The sequence below is a fragment of the Andrographis paniculata genome, unplaced genomic scaffold (genome assembly GCF_009805555.1).
Source record: "Andrographis paniculata isolate CXL003 unplaced genomic scaffold, ASM980555v1 Contig60END, whole genome shotgun sequence".
Taxonomy (NCBI): Eukaryota; Viridiplantae; Streptophyta; class Magnoliopsida; order Lamiales; family Acanthaceae; genus Andrographis; species Andrographis paniculata.
This window is the reverse complement of record NW_026137596.1, coordinates 3,027,879-3,051,049: the sequence shown is the minus strand read 5'-3', so window position 1 is coordinate 3,051,049 and position 23,171 is coordinate 3,027,879. Positions and strand designations below refer to the sequence as shown.

The window sequence follows — 23,171 nt, the reverse complement described above, 5'->3', positions numbered from 1 at the left end:
TTACCGGACTAAAATGATAAAAGGGTCTAGTTACTAGACTAAAAAACAATTTACCAAATATATATTATATATATATATTGTGTTAACATATATATTATATTTTTTATTATAATATTTATAATAAATCGTATTATCCAAAAAAATAAAAAATAGTTGAACAAATTCATTTATTGACTATTTTGGAAACACCCAATAACGCCTATTTTTGTGTACAAAAATTTCATAAATGTTTCTTCTTCTTTTTTTTTTATGATTTTTTTTTAAATGTTATTATTTTTTATATTATATATTCCACATTAAAAAAAATTAAATTAAAACGCTAAATAAATAAATTTATAAATTTATCATTATTAATTTTAAGAAAAGCATTAAGCTGTCAATATATATATCGGATCTGGTGCTACAGTATAGCGCACTACGGACCCATTACATTAATCTGGGCCAGGGTTGAGCGGCCCGCTGCTGTGACCCGTCTGGTCCGGGTCGGGCTGCCCCTTTGGTCAACTTGACATGCGCGTAACGCCCCTATATAAATTGACGCATATATTCATAACCCATTTCGAAATAAATTGAATTCCTAGAACGATATCGGAGACCCTCGTCGCACCGGAAGATTCGGATTCGTATTCTCTTTCCACCGATCCACCGAATCGAATTGCAATCCCAGAATTCGAAATAGCACCAAGTAAATTTTCTCCTAAAATTCTAGGGTTTTGTTTGTGTTGGAGAGTCGGCAGTTTGAGGAATTGTTTTTATTTTTATTTTTCATGTACAATTATATATTCTATCGGTGTAGTTTCGAATAATTAAGGTTGGATTCCGCCGATCGTCGATTTGATTGGAGGGTTTTAGAGAGGAATTAGCAGAATGTTTAACGGAATGATGATGGATCCGGAGCTGATGAGAATGGCTCAGGAGCAGATGAGTCGCATGTCGCCAGCTGATTTTGCTCGGATTCAGCAGCAGGTATTTGTGATCTTTCATACACGCTCCATACATTTTTTTTCTGTCCAATTTATTGCGTGTGTAAATGTCTGTGGTGTTCTTTGAGTTTTGGCATGACTTCGAGGAATCTGGTATATTGTGTACATATTGCAAAGCACTGAAAACTCTTGTGATATATATAGATTTGGTTGGATTTGTTTTGTCATTTGCTGTCTATAAGATATTATACGATGAGTGGAGATCGCCTGAAAGTGGAAGGAATTCTACGAGTTTTCAGAATCCGTCTATTGACATTTATCTTTCTATCCCTATATATTTTGATGATGATCATCTAAGAAAAAAAATGTGGGGTCTAATTCTAAAAGTTCCATCTCTTTCTAAAGGAAGACAATGATTCTGTGGGTAAATATTGGGTCTAGAAGTTAATACAGGTAGCAAAATGTAAGTTAAACTTGGACACGGCGCCGGCTATATACCAAGTTGAAGCAACCTAAGTATGCGATCTTTAGGTATATAACATGCATTTCATTATCACGCAAGTGAGTTTCTAAATGACATTTACCATGCAATTCGAATGTAATAATATAATTTTAGGAGATACAAATATATGGTCTTGTATAAAAATTGCAGTTTAAATTGGTTCTACGTGGTGGATACTGGATAGTATGTTCTTTCTTGGAATAGTGTTAGGTGGCTTGTTATAAAAGCTGGCAACAGGCTGGAATTGATGTTGTTCATGGGGTATTTGGTGATATGGAAATGATTAGCGTTGTAAACTTACCTTGGGTATGATTTATTATGTATATGGTTACTGTTGCTTGAATGACAAATGACAAGAAAGGATACTAACAGAAATTTCACGTGCATCTCCTGAGGATGGTGATGGTGTCCATGTTTGTTTACCTTGTTGAAATTGGGACCTTAATTTACATTTCCTTGGTACATGTGTATGTTTGATTTACCAACAATTAGTTCCCTGACTATATGTTACTACAGTCAACTGCAATGTATCAATCCATCAAATGGATTTCAAGTATGTAGGAGTTCATAAACAACTCCACCATATTTCAGCATATGACTTGTTAAGTTTGGTTTAGGTTTAATTATTCTTGAGCTAATTTTATTTGTTTATGATCAGTAGTTAATATGGATACAAAACACTTCTCTTTGCAGATGATGTCGAATCCAAACTTGATGAGAATGGCTTCTGAAGGCATGCAAAATTTGAGGCCTGAAGACTTAAAATTTGCTGCAGAACAGTTGAAGCAAACTCGTCCAGAGGATATAGCTGAGATTGGTGAGAAGATGGCGAATGCCTCGCCTGAGGAAGTAGCTGCAATGAGGGCACAGATGGATGCACAGATGACATATACAATCAATGCAGCAGAGATGCTAAAAAAACAGGTGACTCACGAATGAGGAAAAACCTTTATTCTTCTTATGTTCGACAGTGTCACTTCTAACTCTCTCTTGTTATACTGTGTGAGTGTCATCTCATGTTGAAGTGAACCTAAGTAACGTTGGAAATATTTTATTTAGCTCAGTGATTGCCTTCTTAGAATGCTTTATTATGTTTGGGTAATTTCCTACCTTCCACACCCCCACCCCCCCCCCCCCCCGTCTTCCTATATTAATATGTAATTTGATGCTAGGAGCCTAGTATGTAAGTAGTCTTTCTATCATCCCGTTTAGGTGAAGATATACAAATAATAGTGGTTGCACGATGGGGCTTTGCATATATTAAGACAATTCTGATATTTGAACGGCGTTGAAGGAAGAGGGTTTTCTTTCATTATTTGGTTGTGTTTTGGCCTTGGGGGTTGTTTTGAAAATGGTAAAATTTTGAATTGATTTAAGAATGACCTGTGATTTAAATAGGTGTTTCATGTGATCTAGATTTTCATTTCACCCTTTCATTTCCTTGATTGGTTGTTTGGCATTTAAGACACCCTGGATGACCTCTGTGAGCATTGAGGCATTTAGCTTATGTACTTGTTTGCGAATCTGCATTCTGCATGTCTTAATTTGCAGTATCATGGTATTCATTTACTTGAGTTGTTGGTATCAGGGGAATGAACTTCACAGTCAAGGAATGTACAAAAATGCCCTGGAGAAATATATGCGTGTAAGCTCCGATTTGGTGCTTGTTGTTTTTCCCTGGTTATTTTCTCTTACATTATAGCACATACAACAGCATCTAGTTTTTACGTTTTCTTTTATGGTTTGTGTATGCTTTCATAGGCAAAGAACAACCTGAAAGATGTTTCCACTTCAAAAGGCAAAAACCTTCTCTTGGCATGCTCTCTTAATATGATGTCATGTTACTTGAAAACCAATCAGTATGATGAGTGCATCAGCGAAGGAACAGAGGTATGGGTACTCTTAACTCCTGTCCGACTCGATTAAATCTTCCAACTAATGTTTAAACATGATCTTCTGATCGTTCAACCAATTTATGTAAATCTCTAATTCAGTTCTTCACACTGTTTTATATTATTTAATGATTAATATTCATAATTGATTCTTTACCAGTGCAATTATTGTCCTTTTGGGTTAAAGATGGTCTATTTCATTGTGAACATTGCATTCCAAGAAATCTTTCATAGAAGAATAGCGCAAATGACCCCATGTTTGAATTTACTTCCCAACATGGAGTGCTTTTTGCACGTTATCGTAAATACTAAATACAAGGAGGCATTGCCTATTAATTTATTCACATTCTGTTTCTTTGAAGAATTTGGTTGACACTAGAGGAAAAATCTTGTTCTGATAAATGCTTTTCTGTTGATACATGGCCTGCGACACTGTAAATAATCTTAAATTACTTGCTCTGTACCTGTTACGTCTGATTTCCTTTGCATCAAGAGCATGCAAAAAGATGGAGAAATTGAGCTACATCTTCCTCATCCTACAGGTTTTGGCATATGATTCAAGAAATGTCAAGGCCCTCTATAGGAGGGGCCAAGCATTCAAGGAATTAGGGCAACTAGGAGTAAGTATTTCTCGCTACTATCTGTAGTTGCTGAAAGTTTAACTGTATGTTATTAATGTACTTCTGAAGAGTTCTTTACTAACATAAAAATTTCAGGATGCAGTATCGGACTTGAAGAAAGCAAATGAAGTTTCTCCTGAAGATGAAACGATCGCAGATGTCTTAAGGTACTGAAATTTTCTATGAACTAGTTCTAGTCTTATTTAATGACTATATCTACAGTGTGTTGAGATTCTGTTTCCACATCCTACTCCATGAGCAGGTTCTGGGCACTTTGTGGTTTTATCTCTTTTGATTTAATCGAAAAAATCATCTTGGGATTTCAAATACAATCTCTTTACTTATACGTAGGGATGCTGAGGAAAGAATGAGGAAGGAAGGGGTGGGGCGATCATCCAGAGGTACAAATGTTATAATATATCTTGACCAGTAAGTCATCCCAATTCAATTTGTAATTTACTTATGAGTTTTTGTTGAATCTATTTCTCAATTTTATTTAGGGTTAGTTATTGAAGAAATTACTGAAGAAGCCTCTGGATCATCGGACAACCCCAAACATTTTCTATCACAAGAACCCAGTCAATGCAGTACAAATCAAACTGACCTTAGGGAGCCTCGCCCAACTAGCTCTGATTACCTGGGATCTCTAAAGGATGATCCTGAGTCTATCAGGTTTATTGGTTGATAATATATACTCATCATTGCTCACATCTCCACATGCATGATGTTGGGATTGCTATAGATGTCGATGTCATGAGGAAAACTCACCTGTTTTTATCTGTCGTTGTCCTATAGGTCCTTCCAGAATTTCATATCTCGTGCTGATCCTGAAACCCTATCAGCTCTAAGTGGTGGGAAAATTGACAGTGTGTCTCCCGATATGCTAAAGACAGCATCAGATATGATGAGCAAGATGTCCCCCGAAGAACTAGACCGGATGTTCAAAGTAGCTTCCTCATTCCAGGGAGAGAATTCATTTCCAAAAAGTGGTTCGGGTTTGAACCCGGGATCCATTCCATCTGACCTGTCACCCGATATGCTCAAGACTGCATCTAACATGATGGCTAAAATGTCACCAGGAGAGCTTCAAAAGATGTTTGAAATGGCATCTTCTTTGAAAGGGAATGAGGCAGCAGGTTTTCATGCTGGCCCTGGTTCAGTTCCTCCAAACATGAATCCTGAAATGATTAAGATGGCAACTGAGATGATGGGTAAGATGTCACCTGAAGAACAAAAAAGGATGTTTGAAATGGCTTCATCCCTGAGAGGAAATGGAGGCACACCCATGGCCGGAACTCCATATTCAGATGGACTGGGATCGGGTGACTTCAAATTTCCAGAAATTTCACAAGTAAATGGTGGCAATGGCGGTGAGAGTAGTTCCTCTCAAAGTTTGAATCCAAGCTCGACTTCAGGCACTACCCAACCTAGTTTCCTAAATTCTGGTGGTGATTTACAAGAACAGATGAGAAATCAAATGAAAGATCCAGCTATGCGAGAGGTTGGTCTCTACCTAAATTACTCATTTTCAAGCTAATATGATCGGTTATTCTGATATACATACATATATATTAATGTTTTGTGTAAATAGATATTTTAAGCTACAGTTCAGTTTCTTGTTTGAAGCTTAACTCCCATGTGGTTAGTAACATGATAATTTGATATCCTTCGAGTATTAACATGGCATAGTTGATCAGTTTCTAGTTTTTTTAAATCTTGATTTGAATATATTGCCTTTCTGATTTTTCCAGATGTTCACATCAATGATGAAAAACATGAGCCCGGAAATGATGTCTAACATGAGTGAGCAGTTTGGATACAAGCTTTCACGCGAAGAAGCGGAGAAAGCTCAACAAGCAATGGCATCTTTGTCGCCTGAAGCTTTGGATAAAATGGTACGGTCTTAATTTAAAACAGCATTATAAATGGTTATGCACGTTATATTTTTTATGAATAATCCTGATTCTTTTGTTACATGATTGTAGATGAAATGGGCGGACAGGGTTCAACGAGGTGTAGAAGGCGCAAGGAAGACAAAGAATTGGCTACTGGGAAGACCTGGCATGATTTTAGCCGTCTTGGTGCTTATTTTGGCTGTTGTTCTTCACTGGTTCGGCATAATCGGTCAATAGATGTTATACCAGGACACGACAATGTTTGAGGTAATTACTGTTGTTTTGGCTGATATATATATATATATATATATATATATACACATGTAACATTAGATGATAAAAGTACATTTAAGTTTTAAGTTGTTGTCTAAGCGCAGACAAGAAAGATTATTCGTTGTTATGAATTGAATTGACATGGCTGGCATGATACTCTACTGATTTTTGCTACAATCCTAATTGATAGGAAAGAGTGAATAATTATTCAATAGTTGTAAGAAGAATAAGAATATAAGAATGAATGATGATGTTATTGAGTTTTGATGATAAATAAAACCTTTGTTTGTTTGTTTTTTTTTTTTTTTTTTTTTTTTGATCGGAATAAATAAAACCTTTGTTGATGGTATGGAAACTGGTTCCATCATCAGTCTCTTAAATAATTATTTTTGCTTGGTTATTAATTTTTTTAATACTGCCTCATCTGAAAATTCAGTATTTTTATCTATCTCCCTCAAATGTCTATTTTTTATTATATTAGAAATAATTATATATAAATATAAAAAAAAAAGATCTATTGGAACTAAACCAAGGGATAGAATATTTATAAAAATAAAATATATATTCTATTTAGATATTTTGTTTGTTTAGTGTTTTTATTTGAAGAAAAAAAATAAAAATTGGATGTAAAGTACAATAAATTGTATAGTAATTTTAGGCAAACAAACCCAAATCTCGGAATTGAAATTTTCAAAAAAATTAAAAATACTATTATTGTTGATAAATAATATGTTTATTAAAAAAAAAATTAAAATTAAAAATCTATATAAATTGAGCCACATTTTTCTCAGAAATATTCAAATTGTAAAAGGTAATTAAATTTCAAAGGAACACTGAGGCTTTGTTCTTTCTATGTTTTTATCTTCCCATTTTTTTAAAAAAAGTTAATACACTACACAAAAAAAAAAATAAATTATATTTATATTATTTATACAATTTCATATATCTTATATAAAAAAATAATAAAAATTGTTTGCCCAAATTTATTTTCCAATACATTTTCAATATACAAAAGTCAACAAAAAAGTAATAATAACATTTACATTTACATTTTGTTGCAATATATTGAAGATAATAATGACATTTTGTTGCCATATAATAATAATAATAATAATAATAATAATAAATACATATCTATGTCATAATTAAGTTTCGTATAAGTGAACTCGTGAGACTGTGACAACATAGGGTGTGTTTGTCTGGGAGTTTGGATTTTGAATTGGAATTTAAATAATAAAAATTTTAAATTTGAATAATTGTATGATGTGATATAAATAGGCATTGATGATGTGATATTTTGAATGTAAAATTGATTTAGGTGTTTGATTTGATGTTTGGAGGAAAAAAAAATTGGATGAATAATGAAAATCCAATCTAATCACCCAAATATTAGAGTTTTGATGCAACGTGAACGTTGTCTTGCGATTGCGAATAATTAATCTGGAACATAATAAACATGAAATTTATTACCTTTAATGAAAATATTATAATTATTATACATTTATTACATTTCTAAAAAATGGATTACCTTAAATAATAATAATAATAATAATAAAACATATATTATCCAAAAAGGTTTAAATTTAAAATTTAAAACCTAACATAGACTATTTATAAATATATTTAGAAAATTTATTAATCAATGATAATGATCTATCTATCATATTTCAAAATTGCCTTTTGTTCTCTATTTTTTTATATTCAAATTTTAAAATAATAAAGTATATATTTCAAGTTAATAAATTTTATATTGATTAATATTTATATAATATTATATAAAATATTATTGGACATAAAAATATATAAAAATACATATAAATAAATAAATTATCTAAATATTTTTTTAGTTTTGTATAAAGTTTTTATTTTTTATATTTACGTCCGTTTTTCATAATTTACTTTTTAAAAATATAATTATATATAATAATTTTTTAAAATTAAATTAAATTATATTATATTATTGACAATTATATTTATTATATAAAAAAAATAAAATAATGAAATAAATGTAATAACAATAGCATATATTCCTAGAGTGGGTTGGGTGATTGGTAGCTGCTAATAGGTAGTGGAATTAATTAATGTGCACGGTAGGGTGGGGTAGGGTCAGGCATAGGCGTAGGTGTAGGCATAGGGGTGGGTGATATTGACACGCAAGCGCCAGCAATGATTATGCATTAGATGACAAAATATGGGCCCACAAAACCCGTCAGTCAAAGTCAAAGGTGACGGTCTGTAATCCTATCAATCCCTTTGCCTCTCTCTGCCCTGCTAAAAGTTACTGCACTCTCGCATTTTTACCCTTTTTACCCTTTTCTAATTCTTCTATTCCTAACATTTTATTCTTCAAGCCATGCGATAATATTTATTTATTTTTTATTTTAAAATATTCCCATGTGAATTTTATGGTGTTTTCTTTCCTAATTTTTTTTAAAGTATATTTTAAATTTTTTTTAGGGTGTGTTTATTTGAAAGCTTAAAAGTATATTTTTTGATTTAAAATCTCGCGTTTAATTTAATTAAAATTATAATTTTGAGACAGAAAGAGCATTATTTACATAAAAAAATTTATATCTTTAAACAATTTAATTGAACAAACACACTTTTAATACTCTTTCCATCTCCGGTAAGAAGATTTTTTTTTTTTTGTTAGGAACATAGTTTTAATTTTTCATAATTTTTTATAAACATATTTTTTTTTGTAAAAAAATAATATATTACGTATATTTATTATTTTTATATTATTTATATAATTTTCTATATTTTACATAAAAATAAATATATATCTTTTCAAATAAATTTTCTAAACAAAAACATTTTATATTTTAGATATTGTAGTTTAATAAATTAATTATAAAATTATTTAGTCTGTCTTGTTATTATTTTTAAAATAAAATTTAATATAATACTATAAGAAATTTAAAATAAGTATTTCAACATTTTAAACACTATATCTTAATAGAATATATATAATATATATTATTTGTGTAAATAATAAAATTTTATATAATACAAATAAATATAAATATATATATTTAAATATTTATAATTAACATAAATTAATTTTATAAAAAATTCAAAAAATTTAAATATAGATACAAAGATTTATTTATTGAAGAAAAAAATAAAAATAAATAAAAATTTGAAATTTGATATGTAAAGTGTTTTAAATTAATTTGGAGTAAATGGAGAGAATCAATAATTTGTTTAAATTAATTTTTATTAAAATATAAAAATATATATAATTTTAATAACATATTATTTAAAATATCATGTAAATTGAAGCTCAAATAATAAATACACAAATTCAATAACTTAATCATTTCTAAACATGAAATGTCAATTTTTCATGATTTTTTTGAGCAACTTAGTAACTATAAATATTTAAAATCAAATAATCAGATGCAATGGATTTTTCGAGTAATTTTTTAAATATATATTTTAAAAAATTAATTAATTTAATATTATTTACACAATTTTTTAATATTTTATAATAAAAACTATTAATTGAAACTATTTTACAAAATAATCGGCCCACAAAATTTTCAGGGGCAATAACGTAATTACGTACTCCATAAATAATAGAAGTTCACACATAAACACGTGACTCTGGTAATGTATATAAAATTAGTACGAGTGACGAAGAAAATTTCTTCTAGAATTAGTCTGCGGTTTCCGCTGTATCTATAATCGTCACCAAAAATCTTTCCCATTCAGTTGCGATTCTCGATCCGAAAATATTCAGAGGGATCATATTCAGGCTGTTTTCGATTCAGTATACTCTGTCGTTTTTCGCAATCATATTCGTGAGCAAACAGACTGCAATTTCCGGATGGAAGGACAGGTTGCGGCGGTGGTGCGGAGGCAGCCTCTGCTGATGGAGGCGGTGACGTCATCGACCGAGACCGACGGAAAAACCGCCGGTAGCAAAGGAAGGTGGAGCCGCATGGGCGAGACTGCAGGTGAGTGCACCGCGGTGTGCTGTTGCTGTCCGTGCGGAATGATGCACCTCCTGATCCTAGCGGTGTACCGTCTCCCCGCCGGTATCTGGCGAGAGAAGAGGAGGAGGAGGTTGTTGAGGAAGAGGAGAAAGTTCTTATCGGCGGAGAAGGAGCGGAATATAGAAATGAACTTTTCGTCCTGCTTGTATACGGACGAGGAGGAGGAATCGGAAGCCGGCGGCGACAAAAACGACGTCGTCGAGTGGGAGAATGAGGTTTTGGATCGGTTTTATATGGCTGGATTTTGGAGAAGTAATTCTGATAGAGATGATGATTGAATGGTCGATTGCTTGATTGAATGTGAACAACTGTTCATTGTGCGTCAATGGATCCAATTTCGAGTTCGATTTGGGGATTTAGGGTTTTAGAAACAAATTGATTCAATTTTGAGCTCTGGATAAGAACCGTTAGGGATTTGTTTGGTTGGTGACTTAGAGTTGCGCCTGTGGGATTTAAGTTGCATTGCGGAGGTGCCTGTGAAATCATATCCTGCCACACAGGGACGATGAACTTTTGCTGAATTGGAAGAGTTCACACCAGACAGCTGGTAAATTTCATATTTGTAAAATAAAATTGAAAAACACTTCAATTGTTTGAATTATTGGATCGGTGGTTTGAATTTTGTTAGTGTAGAAAATATATATATATATATATAATATTAAATGAAACTTAAATATATACGAGATGATATGTCAAACACCATTTGAATAATTTTCACGACTGAGTCTATGTTTAACCGGCAATTATTTATTTATTTATTTATTATTTTATTTGAATTTTAATTTCAATATTTGATAGATTTGTTTTTAGTAATGGATTCAATAGTAATGAATCAAACCAAACAAACCCTTGATTTTTAGTTCCAATAATTAGGATTGAGCACGGTTTGGATATATGAAAATATGCTAGTATTTGGTACCCGAAATTAGACCGAATAAATATCCGGAACCGAAAATTTTGGTGAAGATACTTATATAATATAATAATATAAATATATTCGATTTAGGTAATTGAAAAAATATTAAAAATCAAAATGTAATCAAACAAATATCAAATATACATTATTTATATTGGAACTGATTTTGTTCGATTAATTGAGATTTTACTTAAATTTTTTATACGCTTTCGATTAATATTATAAAAAATATATAATATATATCTATACAATATATAACATATACTTGAAAAAGTCAAAATTTTTTTTTTCATATCTCAGATAAAAAAAAAAAAAAAAAATCACACACAAAACACAATAAAAACACTAATATATTTTTTACACTAACTATTTGATTGCAATAATTTCACAACAAATATTCTATATATTTTCTTGCGGTATAAATTTAAAATTATATTTTACTTAAATTTTTATATGTAGCATGTGTGTAGACAAAATATCTGGACTAAGGGATTATTGATTATACTTCTCCGTCCCACATAATTTGTCCCTATTTTTCTATTTTCGTCAGTCCCACGTAATTTGTCATTTCTTTTTTTGGAAAATTAATTATACACTTTAATCATAATTTAAATTTTTTTAATCTTAATTAAACTATTTAGTTATCTTAATTTTAATTTATAATTATTTTTACTAAATAATAATTATTTTTACTAATATATTTTTTAATTACTTACTAATTATATTTTACCTAAATTCCCGTGTCTACAATCATACACTCCATATTATATGGGACGTAGGGAGTAGAATATTTGTTGTGCTTATTATTGTTATTTTTGTATAGAAAAGAATAGGAATACTCCGTTACAAATCGTACGTACTCACATTTTGTCACATTACCCCTTGTAGAATAGTATATTTATTGTTAGGTACGTACGGTACAGCCCAACTGATTAGAATTCATGTGTAGTAGCTGGACTCATGTTGTTAAAAGTTGTTTTCACTTAACAAAAATATTCCCAATTTATGCATGCTATGAAAACTAAACATACCTTAATTAAATAAAACCAGGCACTAATAATTTAATTCTAACTTACTACCATTTTTTCTTTTTAATTTTTAAAATGATAAATTTGGAGTGTCTTTGTTTTGTATTTTGATTTGAACGAACACAATCCCGAAAACGGATGGATTTTGGGATCGAATAGAGACATTTTTATTGGAGTGTTGGCTCGTGGCTGTGTTGTAGGATATAATATAGGATTAAACATGATTGTGTTCGATCCTATTCAGATGCTACGTCAGTTACAACCACGTTAGCAAAATCAATTGAAATTTGAACGATGAGATAAAAAAATATTTCTTCCATCTCACTTTTTGTTCACGATTTTCATATTCGTCCGTCCCACTTAATTTGTTTACTATTTTCATATCCGTCCCACATAATTGTCCATTTTATTTTTCTAAATATAATTATACACTTTAATCACATTTTAAAATTCATAATTTATAAAAAATTTTTATTTTAATTAAACTATTTAGTAATTTATAATTATTTTTATCATAATTATTTTTATTAATACATTTCTTAATTATACATAATATTTAAAATTTTGCGCCAACTAGAGAAGACAAATTAGTTGGGACGAATGGAGTAATAATTTATAATTTAGTATGAAATTAACTTTGATAAAATCTTTTGAGTGGAAAAAAAAATAAAAAAAGTGAATTTGGATGAAATTAATAATGATTTTTGCTCCAAATATTATTATTATTTAATTTCGAATGTCCAAGACTGAAATAAATAAATAATCAAAACAAAACAAAATCTTATATTTCTTTTGTAAAATTTTTTCAAATTTTACTATTTAAATTCTATATTTTTCGAAAAAAAATATATTTTTTCTATTAAATATTATTTTTATATCAAAACTAAATCAATTTTTTTCCAAACTCATGTAAAGAAACAGACCTAGGTATGTATCCATAAAGCAAAACTTTCACTTTACTTTACAAGAACACATCTTCAAATCGGCTAAAACTCAAAATAACACGCTGCAAGGATTATCTTCCTCACGACGACACGCCCGTGTCCTGCAAAATTAAACCCCACTTTCTACTAATTCTCTTCATTAACATTTCCCCCCAATTAACAACAGTTACTTTTAAATAAAAGTGTTGGAACGAACGTTCGATCACATTCAAAAAATCAATCAAAGAACCGGTCTTTCCCATTTTTGGAAAACAGAGGCAGAAAAATTAATACGAATTCGTTTTACCCACTCCCCACAGCACACCCAACGCGTCTTGATTGTCCATTTCCGCAACCCCAGTCGAGATCGAAATCAAATCAAATCACAGCACCAGTCTTCTTTGCGAAAATCCAAAATCCAAATCCGTGCAGTGCAGGCGGGCGGGGCGCGGCGCGGTTCTTGGTGGGCTCCGCCGATTGTGGGAGTTTGTCAGTGAGTCAGTAGTCAGTCGTCCCTCGCCACCGTCAATAAAGTCAAGTAAAGAAATAAAAGCCAAGCAAATCACTTGGATTTAATGATATAAATAATATTTTTCTCCAAAACCAACAAAAGGGAAAAGTCCACAAGTCGTTCCCCTTTGGTATTCTCACTTTTCTCACACCTCCATCAATCCCTTCCTCTCATCTCCTCCTCGTCCTTTCTACACACTTACATACATATGCATATGTTCTGAGAATCGATTTTTTCTATCTGTTTGCTGCAGTGGTTTGATCCGGGGCTCTGTTCGGTGTTTCCGTGTCGAGGTAAAATTTTGGGATTTTTGGGAATTTGATCGATTAGGGTTTTGGGTTTTCTGAAATTTCTGTTATTTATTACTGGATATGATTTTTTTGTACTGTGCGAGAAGCCGAGGAAAGGGTTTTGCCCTCGCTGTTCTGTGATGTTGAAAAATGATTTGAATTGACTATTCGTTTAATAGAAATGATTTACTAGTTTTGAAGGCTGAATTTTTGTAATAATTTGTTGATTTTGGTTTGGGTCTGAAGTATGATGACACCCTCAGCTTCTGCTATTGTTTTGGTTGCTTGACGGTGAAGGTGCGATGGTTTTAGGGTTATGAATAATACTGTGATTACTATTATTAAATTGTTATACTATTTCTAGGTAGCTGTTGAATTGATGGGGTAAGTTTTTATGTTCTATTTCTAAAACATAGACTGTTGTAAGCTAATTGAATTGATGGTTTTCTGTTTAGGGTTCAAGTGTAGTGAATCTTCTGATTGTTGAAGTGAAATTTTACAGAAAGAATTCTTCTTATAAAAGTGATGTAATTTATTATCTCTGCCCTGTTACCCGATTTCGGTTTAAATTTGCAAAATATGAGCATTGAATCAGTTTTGATTAGGGTATTCCATCAGCATGATCTGGTGATTGAGTCCTTGTATCTACAATGTGCTGCTATCTTATTTTCGTAACAGTATGTACTTGTTCGAAAACAAGAACCCTACTTCACTGAAAAGTTATAATTGATTCAAAGTTTTTGTGTTGGTCTTGTGGCTATTAAATATTTTGTTTTTCCTGTTTATGCAGTAGATGGAAGAGGGAAAGGCTTCCGAGAGCCATATGGCTTCTGCGGCTGCTTTTGTGGAAGGAGGATTACAGGAAGCGTATGAAGATGCTTGCAGTATATGCCTTGAAGCTTTTTGTGATAGTGATCCTTCGACGGTATGTAAATAGTCTGATGGTTGTTTGTACAGCTGTTGCGGCTTGGGGCTGGATTATGCAACTAATTGTTTTCTTATGACTGCAGTTGACTAATTGCAAGCATGAGTACCATCTTCAATGCATTCTCGAGTGGTACAGACCTCACTTTCCTTTTTTCAAACTATGATTTTATTGTTTTTGGTTTTATGATGTCTCTGTATTTACGTATACTGAGTTTTCTAAGTATTGGCTGTTCTAGTGTTGAAATAGTCGAGTATCCCACTATCTGTACAAGTTTATTAATTATACAACAAGAATTAATATGAAGGTTTGAAGTGTGTGTCTATTTATGTATATATATATTTCTGAGGTAGGTTCGGGCACTAAACTTGTAACCTTCCATGAATCCAGTCAAACCTTTGTATCTTCGCCACTAGATTATTTGGCCTCAAATCTGCTCTAGGTCTCGAACAGAACTGATCCCCTTCTTTCTAGATGTTATGGTTGGACTTAGTAGTATGCTCAATCTTGAATCTTACGAAATATAACAGGGCAGTAATTTTTTCCTGTTTTATTTGTATATCTGATTATTGTCCAGGCTTACAGATGTCTTATGGTTTATTGGGGGTCAGTGTACAGTCATGTTGTCCGGATGTTCCAAGACATCTGCTATCGACACTTGATTGGGAAAATTGTATTATGTTTTAATGAAGTGGTAGATTAAGCGATAATGATTATCCTATGGAATCTATGTATGTGAAGAAAAATGAGTTGGTATATCTATTTGTGTAAATGATTTATATTTGAATTTAGAATAGAGGTAATGATCTAGAGATGGTTGAAATTTGTATTATTTATCCCCAAGAGGAAATTGTTTTTGTTCATACGTATTTTGCAGTGTTTTTATGCATAGTTTGTCTTTTTTATGGAAAAATGAATTCGAGATTGGACTCCTTTTCGAATATATTATCTGATTTGAACGATATAGGTGCCAGAGAAGCTCCCAATGCCCAATGTGTTTGCAACCCATCAGCTTTAAGGATCCCGACAGGTACATTAACACTGCAACTCCTTTTGAATTTACATCCACCTGTGCTCTTATCTTTGTGTTTGTTTGGCAGCCAAGAATTGCTCGACGCCGTGGAGCATGAGAGGAATATCCGTATGAATCCGCCTCGAAATACTGCTATATTTCATCATCCTACCCTCGGAGACTTTGAGTTACAACACGTACGTTGCTCCCTTTCCCTCCCTCGTACTCTTCCATAATTTTCTATACATTCTATACATTACAAATACGTGTAGCGTGACATATGTAATATTGAAAAAATAATTGCTGATGAAATTAAAATAATTTATTTATGTATTTATTTCTAATCTACCAAATAGAAGGAATTCTTTGCTGATTCATTTAAAAAAAAAACTCTTGTTTTTATCGATCCAATGGCTGTGCTGGACAAGATTATCTTTTCACAAGACTTACCCAAACTTTTGTTGCAGTTGCCGGTAAGTGCAAGCGAATCAGAACTCGAAGAGCGCATTATTCAGCACTTAGCTGCTGCAGCTGCAATGGGAAGAGCCCGCCATTTTGCTAGACGGGAAGGTCAGAGGAATCGAACCAATTCCCAAGGGCGTCCACATGTTTTGGTGTTCTCTACTCATCCTAACGGGGCTTCTGGCTCTTCTGTTGGTCAGCGAGATGGAAATCCGCCTCCTGCAGTCATGATTGCCGGCCCAAACTCCCCGTTTATTACAGTCGGAGAAGACTCTACACACCTTACTGCACGGTCTCCTGAACAAGCCGATCATCCTGTGACTACTGCCCCTGGATCGAGCTCAGGCCCATCTCAACATGGGACAACCTCAAACAATAGGTATTGATATATATATATATTTTAAATCATATTTTGTCGCCCAAATGTTTAACCAATGTGATTCTTAACCTAGGAGATCTCCGCTGCACACTTCCCCGAACAGTCAAGACCGAGCTGGACCATCTGATTTTCAGTCATTCTCGGATTCCCTGAAATCCCGCCTTAGTGCATTGTCATCAAGGTATTAGGTTCGATGCATTCATTGTTGACGCATATATTGTTTTCTTGTAGTTATTCTCAGATGTGATAAGTCTTTCTAGGGTGTGTTTGTTTGGATGATTAGATTTTGAGTTGAGATTTGAATAGTAAAAATTTTGAATTGGATTGTAGTATCATACTATAAATAGGTATTGATGTGATATTTTGAATATATAAATGATTTTTGGTATAATATAGAAAATGAAAATAAATATTTGATTTTATATTTTTTGGGGAAAAAAAATTGGCGAATAGTGGAAATATGGGGAAATCTCCCAAAAGAACACACCCCTAGTGTATCCAAAAATTTTCGAAGAATCTATAATATGCAAATAACTTCTTTTTGGAGGTGATTGCTGCTGTTTCGAAATATTCCCTTTTTTTTGTCATTTTATTTTTTGTTTAAATGAATTGATCCAACAACCTCTTACTCCATTGGTTAGTAAATTTCCTTTTTATCGAGCTTATATTATCTCGGTTGCTTTCAGGTACAAAGAGTCCATAACCAAGAGCACAAGGGGCTGGAAAGAGAGACTATTTGCTCGCAACAATAATAATGGACCCGAGTCCGTGACTGAAATCCGCAGAGAGGCTGATCAAGGAAATGGTACCGGTACCGGTAATGGTAATGGTAATGCGACGGTGACGAGAATGATGGACCATCTGGCAGTAGCAGATGATGGTAGACCCAACACATCTACACCGTTAGACACTTCAGATGACGCCCCAGCCCCGGTTGAGATGCCTGCAGCAGCAGATGTTGTGAGTGACAGCCATTCACCAAACAACCATGAGGGCCGAGCACCTTGCGCGGGCTCTGCATCAAACTAAGCCAAAGAATTTAATGGAGCTCCTGGATTCCTTCCTTCTCTCAGTAAGTCAGTCTTATTTATTTTGATCGGAAAGTAAGTCTATTATGATTTACAAGGAGTGTGTTCTTTTATCAATTTTTTTTTTCAGATTTCTACGATTTTATTTTTTTTGTTGAAAAATATCAAATTGAGTATCTATTTTTTATATTATATTAAAAATTATTTTTACATTCAAAATATCACATCATGCAATTATTTCAAATTAAAAATTTTTACTATTCAAATCCCAAACAAAAAATCCAAATCCCCAAACGAACACAACCTTTGTGTTTACTTGTGATACATTTAGGGTGTGTTTGTTTGAAGGATTTTGGTGGATTTCCACTATTCATCCAATTTTTTTCCCCCAAAAACATCAAATCAAACACCTATTTTTCATTTTTTATATTATACTAAAAATCAATTTTACATTCAAAACATCACATCAACACCTATTTATATCACATCATATAACTATTCAAATTCAAATTTTTTACTATTCAAATCCCAACTCAAAATCCAATCCCCCAAACAAACACACCCTTAGCTTAGTTTATACTTTCCATTTTCCGCACTCCAGAAAAGGCTAAATATATAGAAAAGGTTGAATAATAAAATCTCGTAAGCTTTTCCTTTTCAACAAAATTGAAGGTTACATTTGGGCACTTACTTTCCTTTAGCATAGGATTATTTTTAGAATTGATCTTATTTCATATAGTAAGCAATATGCTGTTTTTTTTTTGTTCGCGACGTTGAATTTTATTATTATTATTATTATTATTATTTTCTCACCATTTTTGGTTAGGTGGCCTACTCTACTCTACTCTACTCTACTCTACTCGAGGCGATGCTACTGTGAGAACGACAAACTGAACTGCTGTGTTGAGGTCATGTAGTAATACTAAATAGTACTATTTTATACCGTCTGTCAAGCTTATTTACCGTCACTCTACATGATGATGAGTCGAGTCTGAGTCTGATTCTGATTCTGAGACGATTTGGTAGAATAAAGATAAACTGAACGGTGCATGGGGTCTGGAGCAGTCCTCCTCCTTTGGAAGGATTGTATGAGAGATTATTATTATTGTTGCTGTTGCTGTTGATGTTGTTGTTACAGAGAATTGTAACATGTAAATCTTTTGCTACTAAATATGGTATTATGAATTATGATGCTGCTATTATATCCATTCCCCTACTTGCCTAGTTACTCTACTCAAACCATGTCCAATATGTATGCATGGCATGGTTGGTGTGGATGTGTTATTAAATATTAGATATAGACAGAAGTAGATGTCTTTAGTTTGGGATCCTCAATTCCTTGCAACACCTACACATTATAAAACAAAATTATTTATATTTTTTCAAAACTATTCTTAGTTATCATTTTAATCTATTTATTTCATTCTTCATAGAACAAGGGTAATTTGATCATTTACATTTTATTTTATACTCCTTTCAATTTAATACTTGGGTTGGGATTCAATTTGTTGTCGAGTTTGCAGGAGTTTAGTTTGCAGGGACAAGGGGTTGGGTTTATAGAATAAAATAATTAAAAAAGGTAAAGTGATTTTTATTAATGTTTATTTTAATTTTTACATATTAGTAATTATTATATCTATATATATAAAATATAAATGATAAAAATGAAAAAGAAAATAGACGAAAGGATAATATTTAAAATTTTAATATATTAATTTTTTTTTCCAAAATTAGAAAAAAGTGTCAAAAACATCATTTAGAATCAAATAATTAATTCTTCAAAATCAAGAGCAAGCAAATCATAAGACAAGATGGATTACACAGTAGTATTTCCCCAAACTGTCACAGTTTCAAGGCTCATTACTACAAACAAACTTCACAAGTTCTCAATCAACACATCTCACTAATCTAATCTAATCTCCAGAAAAAGAAAACACAAAACCACATTCCAATCCCAAACTCTCATTATGGTTTCCAAGATTTGGTGACAAGACTGAGACTTTAAATCCATAATCAGTAATACCGGGAGCCGCCGCTGCCGCCGCCGCCACCACCACCAGAGCCATAATTGCGGCCTCTAGGGTACGGAACCTTCTGCTCGAATTCATGGTCCCTAGCATTGCCACTATATCGACCACGTTCCCTATTGTAAGTGTCGTAGTGATCAGAATTGTAGGCCCGGTGCGGTTCCTCTGTGGGAACACTTCCTGCATTGTATCCCCGGGGAGGGTCGTTGGGGGCTACAACACTGTTGGCGAATTGCTGCTGTTGTTCCATGGCGATCTGCTGATACTGTTGTTGCCTTGCTTGGGAATCTCTCCGGAGGAATTCGTCTCTTCGACTGGCATGGCGGGCACGGAGTGCAGCTAATTGCTCTTCATATTGAGCATTGATTACATTAAGTCTCTACAGTGCAGAATTATGAAAGAAAATCAGCATTGCTGTTATGGTATAAATGAAAATAAGAAATACATAAAGGGATAATATCCGGACAGCACAATCTTTCTCGCAATATTCAAAGAAAGTTTCTGAAGTTCTATCAAGAGCATCCTCGTTGAAGGGACATGAACCGTTCTATAGTTCCTTTTATTGACTGTAAACCCATTGGGATTTGATTTACGAAAAGTTTTAGGTGTTTCAAACAAATTCTGTTATGCAAGATCGGATGTTGGTAGCAAATCAATACTTTCTACACTAAAGGTCTCATACCATTCTAATTCAATGACTAAAGGAAAGTGAGATTAAGTAGAGGGTGTAACTGAAAGAATATCACTCTATTTTGGTCGCAACTCTAGTAATCCAAGATGATCGAAGTCATTTCTAATAAAAAATAGACTGGGTTGCAACCATAAAGCCGGGCTTGCTCAGGGATAAGACTACAACAAATTTTTTAATGTGGTGGTATAGGTAAGAGTAAAATTAATGGCATCCATCTTACATTAGCAGTTAATTTTCCTAATTGTCACAAAATGCTATGTTCTAAACAAAAAGTTTTCTATAACAAACAAATAAATAAAATTGTGGAACATGCACGCGGCGAAGAAGTAAGCCCTTAGAACATGTTTAATGTGAATTATTTTATCTAATCTAATTGCAGATATAGCGTATTGGATCAAAGCCCTTGATTATCTTTGGACTCAGTATAATCTGAGAAAATGGATTATCTACTCAATCAAATAAAGTAGGATATTATAAACAAATTACTTTAGGTCAACATGCATTAATAGAAAAACTGCGATGTTATTGAAATAAATTATAACTATCACCAATATTTTCCTATCTACAAAGTAAGCATGCCTATAGTGCATTAAAAAGATAATGCAAAAACCATAGGAAGAAACATCTCAAACAACTATGGTCGGTGATTAGTATAGGCAAAAGAGAGTATAATGATTCTGAAATTAGAATAATGAACGAATATTAAAAAATGAAAAAAAATAAAAAATAACAAACCGCTCTATGCCTGGCATTTTCAGCATCCTCAGCATCGGTTTGTTCCTTGCTCAGTTTCATAATGTCGTCAAGGAATCTCTGCTCGAGAGCTTCGAATGTCTGCACTACCTGATTGTCTTCGTATCCAATGTCCATATCCTCTTCATGAGCTTGCGCCCGGGGATCAACAACATTACTGCTTTGTTTTTCTAGAGGCATGCGGGGATCCATCCTCTGGCTCTGGTAATAGGATCTCGTGCCTTCATGTCCTTGACCTTTAATAACAATAGCATTAGAGTCAGGAAAAGGATGGGAAGATTGAATTCATTCATTGGTATGTCTGCCCCCAAGAAACAAGATTCAAATCAAATTCATTCATTGGTATGTCAGACCCAAGTAAGAAAGTTCAAATTCAAGACATGTAAAGGGTACGTTTGTTTGGGGGATTGGATTTTAAATACACTATTCATCCAATTTTTTCTCCACTAAAACATCAAATCAAACACCTATTTTTTATTTTTTATATTATACTAAAAATCAATTTTACATTCAAAACATCACATCAACACCTATTTATATCACATCATACAACTATTCAAATTCAAATTTTTACTATTCAAATCCCAACTCAAAATCCAAACCCCCAAACAAACACGTATCTGAAAATGCAGCAGGGGTGATTTAACATTTCTCTCTTGTGGCAATGCTTCACAGGTTTCTCTTCTGAGTAGTGATGTTAATAGAGCCTTATGGATATCAGTTCACTAGTTAAGAAACAAACAGTCAGACAAGGTGCAATAATCAAGGTTCATCAGCATTGTCCAGCTGGATATATCACAGAACTAGAACTAGTAGGAAAAAGGGCATCTGGCAATTTGTTCATACATTTAGTTTAAAAATTGACTCATTGCCAAGGGTAGCTACAATGGCAGTTCTCTGGGAATCAATTGAATCCACTAGATGTGTGAATTGCACACATTAGCAACTCCAGTAAAGACACGAAATTGATTAATTTCACATTGAAAAATCAACTCAAGAAACTGAATTCACTACATGCTAATTGCACACATTAGCAATTCTCCAGTAAAGAAATGAAATTGATTAATCCGACATTGAAAAAACCATTTTTACTACTGCAACTATTCACGAATACCAACAACAGTATGTTGCTGCACATCATCATAACTGATTTTATCCATTTCAATGAAGCACAACAACATTAGCAAAATTCATTTTCAGTATCTGCTTCTTTCATCACCAAAATGCTTTTGAGCAACTAATGTTCCAAGAACTGATATAAAGAAAAGAACCTTAAGTTAACCCCACAAACAATCGAAGAGATGAAAGAGCGAAGCAGATAGAATTGCAGCAATTACCTTCGGCGAACGGCGCAGTGGGCGACATAGGAGTCTGAGGCAATTTCGCCAGCGCATCATCTCTCTCCCACCGCCATTGATTGTGATGCTGATGGCCTTCCTTCTCGCCGATGGGCAATTCCTGGTAATACCCTGATTTATCGCGTTGCTGCTGTTGCTGTTGACGCATTGAACCCGCTCCACCGCCGTATGCTTGGTTAGCGCCGCCGCCGCCGCCCCCCGATTCGGCACCGTAATGACCTCCTTGCCTTCTCATCGTTTCTACTTACTTTCCTTGGAGGAATCGACTGATTGTACACTACTGATTTTCTATCGACACCAGATAAATCCAATCACTTATTAGTAGTATTATTTTCTGCAGTGCTGCCTGCAAGAGACAAGATTAGGGTTTTCAAAGCTTGAAATTAGAGTGTATGCCAAATCTCAAAACATTTTTCAAAGCCAGAAAATAAAAAATAAAAATCAAATAAATCCATTACACATTCAAATCGCTAAAAAAAGAAGCATCTCGTATTGCTTGCTTGTCTTCAAATCTGTATAATACTAATAATTGTACCAAAAAGTGAGTTTTATTTTTATTTTTTTTGACTATTTAAAATTTTAATTTGGACTAAAAAATACACCCAATAGCTTCTTGAATTTTGCATTATTTTTGGATAATTTACACTTATTTTGAATTTACTTGTATTTGCTTATTATTTACAATAACAAATTTTTTGTGTATGCTATTTAATAAAATTATATATAAAAAAATATATATGATAAATATTCTGTATTTATTTA

The 23,171-nt window shown here is 32.9% G+C and overlaps 4 protein-coding genes across 10 annotated transcripts; 3 read left to right on the top strand and 1 right to left on the bottom strand.

Annotated features, from left to right (window-relative positions):
- The first annotated feature begins 544 nt into the window (after window positions 1-544).
- LOC127260081 (outer envelope protein 61) lies at window positions 545-6,397 on the top strand. 3 transcript variants are annotated; one of them, XM_051287742.1, is made up of 12 exons: window positions 545-685; window positions 797-966; window positions 2,119-2,349; window positions 3,014-3,070; window positions 3,187-3,315; window positions 3,860-3,937; window positions 4,034-4,104; window positions 4,289-4,338; window positions 4,438-4,609; window positions 4,733-5,438; window positions 5,689-5,832; window positions 5,923-6,397. In XM_051287742.1, exons 2-12 carry the CDS (start codon window positions 868-870, stop codon window positions 6,067-6,069), a joined length of 1,884 nt encoding a protein of 627 aa, XP_051143699.1. In that variant the 5' UTR covers window positions 545-685; window positions 797-867; the 3' UTR covers window positions 6,070-6,397. The 3 variants fall into 3 exon arrangements, with proteins under 3 accessions (XP_051143699.1, XP_051143702.1, XP_051143701.1); XM_051287745.1 differs by having other exon boundaries at window positions 550-685; window positions 812-966; XM_051287744.1 differs by having other exon boundaries at window positions 550-966.
- A 3,540-nt stretch (window positions 6,398-9,937) lies between these two features.
- LOC127259480 (uncharacterized) lies at window positions 9,938-10,384 on the top strand. Its single transcript, XM_051286845.1, has one exon. The coding sequence runs from the start codon at window positions 9,938-9,940 to the stop codon at window positions 10,382-10,384; it is 447 nt and encodes a 148-aa protein (XP_051142802.1).
- Window positions 10,385-13,425: 3,041 nt separating this feature from the next.
- On the top strand, window positions 13,426-18,782 carry LOC127260082 (E3 ubiquitin-protein ligase RHF2A). Of its 5 annotated transcripts, none has more exons than XM_051287749.1 (10): window positions 13,426-13,614; window positions 13,738-13,777; window positions 14,568-14,699; window positions 14,785-14,831; window positions 15,667-15,729; window positions 15,800-15,908; window positions 16,179-16,552; window positions 16,626-16,733; window positions 17,239-17,624; window positions 18,407-18,782. In XM_051287749.1, the coding sequence occupies exons 3-9, from the start codon at window positions 14,568-14,570 to the stop codon at window positions 17,579-17,581; spliced, it is 1,176 nt and encodes a 391-aa protein (XP_051143706.1). In that variant the 5' UTR covers window positions 13,426-13,614; window positions 13,738-13,777; the 3' UTR covers window positions 17,582-17,624; window positions 18,407-18,782. The 5 variants fall into 5 exon arrangements, with proteins under 5 accessions (XP_051143706.1, XP_051143704.1, XP_051143705.1 ...); XM_051287747.1 differs by having other exon boundaries at window positions 13,427-13,614; window positions 14,565-14,699; XM_051287748.1 differs by lacking the exon at window positions 13,426-13,614 and having other exon boundaries at window positions 13,621-13,777.
- Window positions 18,783-19,354: 572 nt separating this feature from the next.
- On the bottom strand, window positions 19,355-22,966 carry LOC127260083 (uncharacterized). Its single transcript, XM_051287751.1, has 4 exons — window positions 22,868-22,966; window positions 22,389-22,755; window positions 21,034-21,287; window positions 19,355-19,986 (listed from the first exon to the last, which is right to left on the bottom strand). Exons 2-4 carry the CDS (start codon window positions 22,642-22,644, stop codon window positions 19,594-19,596), a joined length of 903 nt encoding a protein of 300 aa, XP_051143708.1. The 5' UTR covers window positions 22,645-22,755; window positions 22,868-22,966; the 3' UTR covers window positions 19,355-19,593.
- Between the last annotated feature and the right edge of the window lie 205 nt (window positions 22,967-23,171).